This window comes from Chiloscyllium plagiosum, chromosome 29 (genome assembly GCF_004010195.1).
Source record: "Chiloscyllium plagiosum isolate BGI_BamShark_2017 chromosome 29, ASM401019v2, whole genome shotgun sequence".
NCBI lineage: Eukaryota > Metazoa > Chordata > Chondrichthyes > Orectolobiformes > Hemiscylliidae > Chiloscyllium > Chiloscyllium plagiosum.
The window spans coordinates 30,835,684-30,848,531 of NC_057738.1; the positions used below are offsets into that span (position 1 = coordinate 30,835,684).

Below are 12,848 nucleotides of genomic sequence, written 5' to 3' on the forward strand. Positions count from 1 at the left end.
AATCCATCGAATTCAGCACCGCCTTCCTAACCTGCAATCCTCTTCCCGACCTCTCCGCCCCCCCCCCAGTCTGACCTATCACCCTCACCTTGTCCTCTTTCCACCTATCACATTTCCGACGCCCCTCCCCCAAGTCCCTCCTCCCTATCTTTTATCTTAGCCTGCTGGACCAACTTTCCTCATTCCTGAAGAAGGGCTAATGCCCGAAACGTCGATTCTCCTGTTCCCTAGATGCTGCCTGACCTGCTGCGCTTTTCCGGCAACACATTTCCATCAACTTCAGTTATATGGCTAGACCATAACACCACATCATGAAGGCAATTCAACCCATTGAGTCTGCTCTGCCCTTTGAGATCATTGCTGATCTAATAATCCTCAACTCCACTTTTCTCCCTTTTTCCACAAAGCCCTTGATTCCCTTATTAATTAAAAATCTGTCTATCTCAGCCTTGAATATACTTAAAGACCTAGCCTCAGCACTCTCTGCTGTAAAGGATTCCACAAGTTTGCTAATCTCAGAAGAAATTCTTTCTCATCCCTACCTTAAATGTGGGACTCCTTATCCTGGGATTATGCCCTCTGGTCCTAGACCCTCCCACAGGGAGAAACAATCTTCCCATTTCTACCTTTTCAAGTTCCTTAAGAATCTTGCATGTTTCAATGAGGTGATGATAGATTGGAGAAAATGGGACTGTTTCCCTTGGAGAATGTTGAGAGGTGATTTGAGAGAGGGTTTCACCCATTGTGAGATATCTGGACAGAGTGGGTAGGGAGATACTGTTTCCATCAGTGGAAGGGTTGTCAACTAGATCCAGAAAGGACACCAATTTAAAGTGGTTGGCAAAAGAAGCAAAAGCGATAGGGAGGGTGTTGGTAATAGTGGTAGTAGTACACAGCCACCAGGATAATGTTGTGAAGATGTGGATCCAAACCCAACCATGAAAAGTGGTGAAAGTTTAATTTCAATAAAAATTTGGAGTTAAAAGATAGTGCAATGGCATGCATGCAACCACTGCTGATCATTGTGAAAAAAACACTTGTTTCACTAATGTCGGTTAGTGAAGGAAGTCTGGCCTAAGTGTGACTCCAGATCCACAGAAATGTGTATGACTCTTAATTGACCCCTGATCAATTAAGGGTTGGCAATAAATATTGGCATTGCCCACATTCTATGAGAATATATAAAAACAAAAACCCTTTTTTACATAGTTCACTCCAGATTTTATCTCACTTTATCTGAGAATGAGGTAGAGACAAGTACAATTCTGCTTCTTTAAAGAGATGTTCATCATTATAAAGTGGAAGATTTGCAGCAGTACATGGAAAAGAGGGAGGGAGGGAGGGCATGAAGGGAATTGCTCCTGCAGAGTGCTGGCATGGACATAATGGGCTGAATGGTCTCCTTCAGTGCTCTAACCATTTGTATGATTCAAAACAGCACTTCCACAAAATGGATTAGTTTCTGCTTCACAACCTGCTTCCTGTCTACTCCTGTACGTGTTGTACTTCAGAGAAGCACTAAAGAAATTCATGGAAAATCACTTCAACCCTTAACAGGAGTGCACTGTACTCAGCATCTCCGCAGAGTCCATATGGCCAAAAGCCAGGCTTCTATTTTTCCAAGTTGCAGATATCATGGCCTGACTTTAGAAGTAATGTGCCACGTTAGCCAGGTGGATAAGAGCTGCAATGCAAATCCAAACACAGAGTCAAAAATCTGGTTCACATAATATGAAGAAAGAAATTCCACAGAATTCTCCGAAGACCATATAATTTTAGAGATCTCTTACAAAGGACTTACAATGTTTTATATCAATGCGCTGCAAAGTGTGGTGTTGAAGAAAGAAAAACTGAAAAGTAAATTTCAAACATCAAATTCGAAAACTTACATTCAGAAGAAGTTAGCATCTTTAACATGGGAAGCATTCTTTGCGATAATGTCTTCCAGTAAAATCAGCATGTTTCGTTGGTGAGATGGCACATGGCAAGCAAACATTGGAACTCAGACATCTTATACCATGGTGGAAGGATGATGAGGCATCAAAAGATGGTGAGACAGTCACTGCTCCAGACCCCAGTCATGGTACACTGGGAGCTTTCTTTTTCACATAGATATGCGAATATAAGAGAATGGAGCACGATTATGCCACATCGCCTCTTGAGCCTGCTCTACCACATAGTACAATCACTGATCCTGTACACCTACTTCACCACCCTAGCCCCAGGTCACTTGACAGTCCAAGTTCAGTTTTCACCATGTCCACACTGATTATTGACAAAGTACAGAAAATATTTTTCTAACATTTCCTTACCATCAATACAGCCTGCTCAGTTCTTTCTCATTCTTTGTTTGACTGGCTATTCTGTTAAATTGCCAATTTGTTTTTTCAGGGGTTTTGTGGCACAATGGTAATGTCGCTCCTTCTGAGCTAGAAGATTTGGGTTCAAGCTCCACTCATAGCAATTCTGAACAAGCTTGAGTAGAACTAATAGGAAGTATTCTTACTGTGAACCTTTTCAGAACGGGCTCTAAGTGAAGGAATATTCAATACATTTTGCAAATTCTGATGTGCCTTTTGTCACGCTTCATATTAAAAATGTATGGAGTGAAAAGATGTACTTGAAATCTCACCACACAGTACCAAAACCTTTTAGATTGCTATTGCTGTCAATGGATACATCGTGATAACAATTACAAGCTTGTTCCTATTAAAAATATTCTGACATCAATTACAGGATTATTGTTTTTCCTTTCAGTCGCATGGTATCTCTGCTTTGTGAATCAAAGATGAACTAACCCTCAGACAGCGGCAGCAGGGCCACGGAATATTTTTAAAGTGGAGGTAAATCGATTTTTGTTATGCAATGGAATCAAACTTTATTCCCATAGATGAGAATATGGAACTTGAAACACAAACAGATCAGCCATGATCTTACAGAATGATGGGACAGGCTCGACGAAGCTGAGTCATAGGATCTCTACATTGTGGAAGCAGGCCATTCTGTCCAACACTCCGACCCTCTGAAGAGTAACCCTCCCAGAACCCTTTCCCTATAACTCTACATTTATCCCTGACTAATGCACCTAACCTACACATTCATCAACACTATGGGCAATTTAGCATAGTCAAGTCACCTAACCGGCGCACCTTTGGACTGTGGGAGGAAACTGCAGCACGTGGAGGAAACCCACACAGACAGGGGGAGAATATGCAAACTCCACACAGTCACCTGAGACTGGAAACAAACCCAGGTCCCTGGTGCTGTGAGGCAGCAGTGCTACCCACTGAACCACCAAGTGGCTCCAGTAGAATGCTCTACTTCTGCTTCTATTTTGTGTGTTTGTATATATTTCTGTCTGTGCTGCTGCTGGCTAAAGACTTTAAAGGAGGTATTTAATTGAAGCCTCGTACCTGCAGGACTGATAAGTTAGAGATTGTACTGTCAGCTTTGGTTGGGCTCTGTGTATACTGACTCAGAACAGTGTTGAAAGTAACACCTCCATGTTAAGACCATCATCTGCATCGCGCTAAGCCATATCTCACTGGCTAGGATTGTGTCATGATTGTAAATCGATTCCCATGATGTTGTTCCACAAGGTAGTGGAGTTTAGCAGGAAGGAAAGTTGTGAATTTGACCTTACCTTCAGGCAGATGTATGCAGGAGGTTAGGACAGGCAGTTCGGGTATGTGCTCGACGTCTTGGTGAGCGTTTTATTCAGTTTTTTGATTTTCTATCACCTGCAAAATTCTGGTGAACACCAAACTCTTGCAGGCACCTTTACTGGTCAGGGTTTGGGAGTAAAGCTAATTCCTGTAACTGAGCCAGATAATCGATATTAATAGGTGGGGTGAGCAGTGTGAAGTTTATTGACAATCCACCAACAATCTGAATAATTCACAAAGAACAAGACAATCACCTGGATTTAGTGAGCCCTGCTAACATCTACTGGTAAGGCCATTCTGTGCTGGAGCATATTGGAGCTATGGGCTTCAGTAACCCTATATCCAGCTGCACTGCATCAACATTTCTTCAATGGACTGTTATTGACCAAATAATTTGTTGTTTCTTCGATTTATGCCAGAACATGAGGGATAGCACTCCTGCTGTTCTTTGAAATAGCTTTCTGCCTAAACAGTCAGGCAAGGCCTCAGTTTTAATATCTCATCTGGAAGACAGCACCTCTGACAGTACTTCAAGGTCAGTGAATACATATCTCCAAATGCCATATTACACGTCCAGCCTCAGACACTGCTGAATTCATCACACTCCCCTCACTTACCTATCAACAACCACCATCCATCAGGTTTCAGATCTAACATTTGTGTGCACTGTCATGTCCTCACATATTATGCATTGTTGCAAGCTGCTACCTTGCACACAAGCCAACTATATAACCATGAATGACAGCCACATCTCCAAAACGGATTGCACCATATTCACTGATACATCTGTCTCTCACTTTTGCAGGTTCTAGGTTGTATATAACTAGACTGAAGGGGAGCTACTGGATGGTGAAACTGCTCGTTCTAACTCCCAGGCAGAACATGGCACTGGACATTATCAGGATGCTGAAGCTGTGGCATGTGGTGGGGCTGATAACCATCAGAGAACCACTGCAATTAGGATGGCCTCACTGAAAACTGCCACCCACCTGAACTACAAGTTCAACCTCACAGCAGGACAAGGATTCATTGCCAGCAACTTTGAACATGACTGTGGCCACGAACTTTCCTACTTCTGTTTTCTTCCAGAGTGGTGTTGGAGATATTTGTAACATCCATCAATTCACTGAGACCTATCATTGAGAACAAAGTATATGTCAATTCAAAGGTAAGCAGGTGGAGACATATTTTCTCCAGGGTGCAAGTTTTGTTTATCTAATCTTCTTCCTCACATCCCATATTTCCCTTGTCCTTACCACTTTATTTTAATAGAATCCCTACAGTGTGGGAATAGGCCCTTTGGCCCAACAAGTTCACAATGACCCTTCAGAGAGTATCCCACCGAGACCCATTCCCCTACCCGATTAATCTATATTTTCGCTGACTAATGCACCTAACCTACACATCCCTGGACACTATGGCAAATTTAGCATGGCCAATTCACCTAACTTGCACATCTTTGGACTGTGGGAGGAAGCCGGAACACCTGGAGGAAACCCATGCAGATGCAAGGAGAATGTGCAAACTCCACACAGACAGTCACCTGAGGCTGGAATCAAACCTGGGTCCCTGGCACTGTGAGGCAGCAGTGCTAACCACTGAGCCACCATGCCACCCACTTCTGACAGAATTGATATCAAATTGTTGAAAATCCATTCCACATTATGACATTTGATGTCAAATGATTGCTGATTGTTTCTAAGTGCATTTGAATCCAAAAATAGTATCCTGATTTTTTGATATGGGTGATGGCTGTCAGAATATGAGACATTGACCTTGCATGGTTCACTGCAAATGGTCACACCTCAGCTAGGTGCAGGGGGTATGAATCCTCTTTGTTTCTGGTGTAGGGCAGCGTTACCATGCAGTATGCTTAAGGGGATACGAATGCAATCAATGGCAGCTTGCACCCTGGAGAAAATATGTCTCCACCTGCTTACCTTTGAATTGACATATACTTTGTTCTCAATGATAGGTCTCAGTGAATTGACAGATGTTACAAATATCTCCAACACCACTCTGGAAGAAAACAGAAGTAGGAAAGTTCGTGGCCATAGTCATGTTCATAGTTACTGGCAATGAATCCTTGTCCTGCTGTGAGGTTACACTTGTAGCTCAGATGGGTGGCAGTTTTCAGTGAGGCCATCCTAACTGCAGTGTAGTATGTCTCACACTACTCGGCTTTACTCATTGCTAAAGCTTAGGTAGGACAATTGCTCCCTGAATATCTTGGGAACATATATTCTCCTTAGATACCTTCACCCCACTTTTTCCTCACTCTTTCAGCAACTCATCCTGCTCTGCATGGCTTCTGTTTATTTTCCAAGGCATTGTGATCCCTCGGGAAGGACTGCTAATGTTCCTATGTTTCAAAACCGTTTGTGCAGGAGCCTTGAAGTCAATTAAAGTCCTTTCAGCAATTGCCACATTATTTCCTGTAGACATCTGCATCATGTAGAGCACCAAACAAAGTGGGATCCTTTCTACTGTAAAATGTGAGGTTGGCTATAAGCTGGAGTGAAAATGTAAGCTGGAGTGAGGAGCTCCAACATGGCACCACTGGCATCAAATCAAATTGTTTCACACCAATTAGTGCCATCTTCTGTCTGCTCCGCACACTTCCGGCAGCTATTTGTCACGTCCAAGTTCTCAGTCTCACCAACATGGTGCCCTGCAAGATCTTTACTGTGGATGCTATTTTAGAGGTCTGAGGGCACAATAAATGGGCACCAACACTTCAATTTTCTTTTTTACCCTGATGGTTTATTTAGAACAATCATACTGCTGTAAAAACTTGGCTCCTTCATGCAAGAAAAAAACCTCATGTGGCTCTGAAAGGTGTACATTCAAATAGTCCATTAAGCTGAAGACATAAAGGGCGCATTACAATGAGGGTTCAGTGTGTTGAAGTGACATTTAAAGTCTTGAAACCAGACACCAGTACATCCTACAGGGATTCCACAGTCAGTGCTGCCAATTATGAAACACCATCAGCATTTTAAGTATGACATATAAGCAGTATGCCCGGTGCTCACTTGCAATGTGACATTTTACACTTGACAGTTATCTGTTGACAGCCTGGCCTTCACGGCAAGTGAGGAGAACATTCTCCGGTTTCTCAACTCAGGCATGCAACGTGACTCACATTCAGAAGGCATTCTGAGCAAAAAGGCTGGAAAACATGCAATATTCTATCAGATTTAAGCTTGGCAGACTCCTACCGGTTTGCGAGGAAGAAAGTAAGCATGACAGTAAGATTATAAAAAAAAAAGCCTTTTTCACTCATTAGGTGCAAAGTCAACCCATTTGCTTCCACAGATTCAAGTGTCTGTATCATTTCTGTTGTTATTACTTACTTCAATTAGAAATATGATTGAATACAAACACTGTCAAAAGTCTCCATGTGATGGCAATTTTCTTCAACGTTAGCATACTAATACAATTCTATTGTATTTATATTGTCACATCAAATCAAATTGTTTCATAAATGGACAAAATAGAATGCAGTTATTCACCCTACAATGTTAACTTAGTAAACATTCTAGATCCTATGTATTTGAGGGAAATGAGTGTAATTCTGCTGGTATATTATTAAACTGTGCAAAAAATCAGTTTAATCCATAACAATCATTTTTTCATTAGTTTACATAATGTGTACTGCATGCCTTAAAATTCAAAATAATTATTTTCAGGCTGCTTTGAACAATCACATGAACTTTGTCCTGTTATTCAGCAGCTCGGGGCCTAAATATTGATTTGAGTATCTCAAAAAAAAATTATAAATGGGAAAATGTAAGTTGATAATATTTGTACCATTCCATTAACACCCTCATAGTCAACAGGGCTAACAAAGTCAAAATAATCAGACAATCTGCAGTGAAAATACAGTGAGATTAGAATGGAACGTTAGAATATTATATTTCAAGCCAATTGCTCTTCACAAACAAAGTTTCATGTTACAGTAGCTTTGAAAACATTGTTGCAACTGAATTTGCTTGCTTCAATTTAAATTAGAAAAAAAATGACACAGGAACTGTAATTTCTTTTGCAAATTGAGAGGAACAAAATATTGTGAGGATGACAGGATTTTAAACTTTCTAGATAACTGTAAGTGATATAAGTTGGTTTTATGATATGCTTAAAATAAACTAACTGAAGTATTTAAAGAGCCAGACATTAAAAATAATGTTATCCGAAAGTTACTTGCACTGAATACAGATAAATGGAACAATTGTACAGAGGTCACAAGCTTCTACTTAAGGTTTTACACCATTAGTTTTTTTTCTTGTACTTTGAATGATTTGCTACCTTGATGTACTTCAAACTAATTGTGTTTTCTCATCCATTCACTTACAGTTTTCCTTGAGGACTCCTCCTGTGCTTGATAGCATTCCCCAGTGATAACCTATTCCCCACGTATTTTGGTGGAATGCTGCTCTGTAACTTGCTGTTAGGTGAATGTCTCAGTGATCCAACTAAACTCACTGACTAAGTTCAGATAACTCTCATTGGTGAAATCCCTGCTTCTATTTGCCATTTTCACAAGAGGAGTGACTGCACCATGGTTACTATCTTAGCAATTTCTATCTCTACAAAGAAAACTACTGTTAAATGATGAATGAAAATAAATCAGATCCAACATCAGCTTTGATGGAATTGCAGTTATGTAGGTTAGGACAGAGTATCACAACTATGTCTTTTATAAAAACCAAAATTACTTTAAGGCATCATTGAAAACAGTATAATTTGAACAACTACTGTTTTTGCAGAGATAAAGTACACAATGTTTCACCCATTGATTAGAAATGGACAGAGAGACAGGTCAAAAGTGTCTGGTGCGCGCACAGCTTGATCTTCCTGATATCCAGTAAATGGACTCCAGAGTAGAGTTTTCTTGTTAATGCCCATTTGCATTGGGGTGGGAGGGAAAACAGATTTCCATGTATTTAGACACAGCTCTAACTGCCAATGAGACTTCCAAGGGCTGATATATAAAAATATTATGAGTCTTTCCCCAGAATTGCATTTGCTGGGCAGCCAGTCCTTAATATGTCTTTCTTTGTTGAAATTTTGTTCAAAATACCAAAAGTGACAGGCAGGACCTGTTGGGAGCTCAACTTCTTTAATGGGGTCTTTCTCTCAGAAAAAACCGTGGACTAATTGAGTGCCTATGTTCATGCAGTGTTCAGTAAAACTGGGGCAAAACAGCGACACTGCAACATTAAACAACCTTACTTCAAAAATTCACAAAGGTTCTATTCAACTCCTTGCTAATGAAACCAAGAGCCCATAAAATTTTAATATACTGAGACAGTAAAATGGTAGAAAAGGATAAATTAGGAAATGCCACAAGAGGGTGGCAGTGGCTCAGTCCTATTGCTGTCAACTGCAGGCAGAGGCTTCTTTCCAAGGCACACAATTACCATTTCATCAACTAACTGGGGCTTTGAAAACATCTTTTAAGAAGTATCTCTAACAATAAGGTTTTTCCAGACCTGTCGAGGATTAAGGGGATAAAAGGTTTAGGAAACGACCAATTCACAGCTTCTCCAGACTGATGTTTATCTTGTATTCTTTCACGGGATGACAGCATCACTGGCAAGGCCATTGCCCATCCCACGTGCCCTTGAAACTGAGTTGCTTGCTAGGTCATTGCAGAGGGAGGTTGATATTGTTCTCAGTTTGGAGTTACATGAAGGCTGAGCCAGGAAGGTTGGATTTCCTCTCCTATCGGTCATTAGTTTTTACTATATTCAACAATGGTCACTATTACCTAGACTCACTTTATATTTCAGATTTATTCATAGAATTTAACCTCTATAGCTACTGAGTTGGATGATCAATTACGGTCATACTGAATGGCGTAGGAGACTTGAAGGGATGAATGACCTGCCCCTGTTTTTTTTCACGTTTCACCAGTTGCTCTGTTCAGGATATAAAACAATGACCTCTGGCTTGTTGGTCTAGTGACAGTACCACCTGGTACTGTCCCCTGAAGGAGAGGAAACCTTAATACAGGGATCCTTTGAATTTGAGGAATTCCTTGTGCTTAATTTGATGATGCCTTAAAATGATGATAACTAATCTTTATATATAAAAATGTAGCTTAGCTTCAAAAACACTGGCCATAAAACTTATATAAATAACAAGAACATTATTAAGATAACTACAATCACACCAAAACGCCACTCCTTTCTTAGAAAGATAATTAAATCCCAATGACACCCATACATGATTTTGTTGCCTAAACATAGATTCCTAAACCTGAACCAGATTATGTTAGAGTAGAAGAGTAAACGAAGGCATTTCGGCAAGAAGGTGATACAAGTCCTGTGTGTTACTGTCCTACAGAGAAAAGTGCACTTGGTCATAGATCCAAACACCAGATGCTCAAACTTCAATGGAGGCCAATGTCCCAGAACTGCGTTTCTTCAATCGGTTTGCAGCAGTTACTGCATAATAGTTCTTCTATAAGAATAAAATGAGATTACTCTTTTCAATCTATGTCTCATTTTTGATGCAAAAATGTCACAGGCAAAACGTTTTTGCAAAATTAAACACATCATCAAATATTAATACTAAAAATATGACATTACTGCTTTGAATAGTTTTGCAAGCATTAATATTCATTAAAATATACAATTAAGTATTAATTTCAACTGGAGTGCACCTTGCAGGATGAGATAAAGGAATGGCAATTCAATCTTCTTTCCTCTATTGTAACCTGCTACATGCTTGTTATTTGTCATTGTATTTTGTGGGGATGGGGGGGGGGGGTGTTTATAAATATTCTTTACTTTTTCTTGTGAGTTGTAAGTTGCTTAATGGGGCTGGAAGCCACAGTGTAACCTGTTAGTCTGATTCATTTCTGCTTTGGTCTTCCTTAATGAAGCTTTCAAATGAACTTTGTTAAAAAAGTAAACTGTTATAATCAGCAACTTCAATAGACTTTGCCTTCATTTGGCTGCTTCAACTTTCAATATGGCAGCTTGTGGCTTCTGTTTCAAATGGGTCCATGCTTCTATGAAAATAATGCACAGGGGTGGTACTTCAAATGATTTAAGCATTTATTTGCCAATTTTGAAATCAGTCAATTTTAGTCTCTAAGAATGTTAAAAAGATAACTTTGAAAGTGTATATTTTACAAGCAACCTGGGAAGATTTGGGATGTCAATAGTGATTCTTAATGTTCAACGATGAAAGCAATCCTTCCATTATAGTCAAGCCACTAAGGTGATCTGACAATTTCTTGTATTCATTGTAAGACTCGTCAGATTTGAATGGTAGAATAAAGGTGGAAATAGTTTGAATTGAGTTTTAATTCTAATTTCACCATATGTTTTTAGTTGCCTTTACTTTTGCTAGTTCTAGACTTAGCTTCCATTGAAGTGCTGAATAAAGCTTTCCACAGGTTGAAGATTGGCAGATACCGATCTACCAAAAAGAAATACACATCAACCTGCCAATAAAAGAGAGAGTGTGGAAATTGATATGCAATAACCCAGATGTCCATCATGCCCCTGGATACAGAAAAAACATGATAGGAAGCAGTGGATTCTGAGATCCAAAGGAGAATTGAAATATCCAAGAGCAGCTTTGATTGAATGAAAGACATGAGAAGGTAAGATAAACTGAACCTGAAACTTCGGGAAGTAATGGTGAAATGATATATCTTGTCATCCATGTTTTAGGCCATAGGAGACATCACAGCAAACAAAAAGGCTACTGATTAGCTGGAGAAACAAATTAATGCAGATGCTGGAATCTGTACTGAACACAATAAATCCTGGAGATCACAGTGGGTCAACAGCATCCATGGAGAGACAGCAAGGTAATGTTTCGAATCGAGATGACTCTTTATCAGAGCTGAAGTGTGGAGAGGAGAGGTCAGCATTTATGCTTTTGTACGGGGTGGGGGGGGGGGGGCACTGGGGTGGTGGGGGTAGGGTGGAAGAGAAGGAGCTTAAATGATTGAAACTACCCCCAGTGCCCCCCCTCGAAAAGTATAATATAAATGCTGTCCTCTCCACACTTTACTGCAGCTCTGATGAAGAGTCATCTACACTTGTAACGTTAGTCTCTCTCTCTCTCCATGGATGCTGTCTGACCCGCTGTGATCTCTAGCATTTGTTGCCTTCAGTATTGATTAGCTGGAGATTCAGCCATTTGGTAGTTCCGCATACCTCACACAGATAAAATAACTAATGTGAAACTGCTGGAAATGGCTGGAGAAAAGAGGAAATTGGTGCTTATCCTCAAACAGCAAAAGATAAAATACTTTGGTCACACATTAAGACAAGTGGTAGAGACAGTAACCGGAGAGGAAGATCAATGAAAAATGTAAGACAGGGAATCAGAGAAAAAAATGGACGGCAAAAATTATGGAGTTGGCTTATACGGAATGTGTAGAGGCAGCACAGGACAGACAGAGGTAATGGAAGATGACAAAAACAAATGGATAAATGTCAGTAATTCATAGGAAGATGGTGCAGATGGTGGGGGTGTGGGGTTGGGGGTACAGAGAAATAAAAGTTAATCAACAATGCACGTTAACAACAGATATACATTTTATGCTCAGTATCAAAATCCAACCAACATTCATGAAGAAGCTTACCAAATGCAGTAATACAAGAAAGTTCCTAGAAGACATAAAATCTAGTAGAGTTACGCATTCATGTTCCAATTCTGTTACTATTGGTGCGAGGCTTGAAGGTTAAAAGTATAAATTATTAATATGAAGAATGCAAGAACCAGATTGTAATGCAGATTGAAGTATGGCCCATGGTTTTGAGGTTAGCATGTGCTTCTTTCCCCACATGTTCAGATTTCAGTATTAAAATTATTTAGGTGAACTATTGGAACATAATATTTCCGCCATTTTATTTGGAAAAGGACTGTGAACTCTCAGTTGAAGATGCAGTTGTATTCTCAAAAATCATGACTTGAAGTGAAGTGACTTTAAACAGATCAAACGTGTTCTTTAATACCTAAGTAAAAGCTGTAAAGTTCTATAGGACACCAGTCATCTGAAAATGAATGCAAGAATTATTCCCTTTAAAGTGAAATACTTTACAGTACCAAATCCAGTGAAGTGATGATAAACTTTTTCACTCAGTTAGTAACGGGCGGCACGGTGGCACAGTGGTTAGCACTGCTGCCTCACAGCGCCAGAGACCCGGGTTC

At 40.1% G+C, this 12,848-nt stretch overlaps 1 protein-coding gene and 1 long non-coding RNA gene across 8 annotated transcripts in view; one reads left to right on the forward strand and one right to left on the reverse strand.

Annotated features, from left to right (window-relative positions):
* The window catches only part of LOC122564468, a 10,665-nt gene extending 2,558 nt beyond the window's left edge, over nucleotides 1–8,107 (forward strand). For all 3 annotated transcript variants that reach the window (XR_006315923.1, XR_006315921.1, XR_006315922.1), the window contains 2 exons: nucleotides 2,758–2,843; nucleotides 8,022–8,107. This is a non-coding gene — a long non-coding RNA (uncharacterized LOC122564468). The remainder of the gene's footprint in view (nucleotides 1–2,757; nucleotides 2,844–8,021) is intronic.
* mylk4b (myosin light chain kinase family, member 4b) overlaps nucleotides 6,407–12,848 on the reverse strand; it is a 189,528-nt gene continuing 183,086 nt past the window's right edge. For 3 of the 5 annotated variants that reach the window (XM_043719397.1, XM_043719398.1, XM_043719393.1), the window contains one exon: nucleotides 6,407–10,133. In XM_043719397.1, coding sequence (XP_043575332.1) covers nucleotides 10,056–10,133 — 78 coding nt within the window. In that variant the 3' untranslated portion in view covers nucleotides 6,407–10,055. The remainder of the gene's footprint in view (nucleotides 10,134–12,848) is intronic. The other 2 variants (XM_043719396.1, XM_043719395.1) reach the window with 1 other exon arrangement.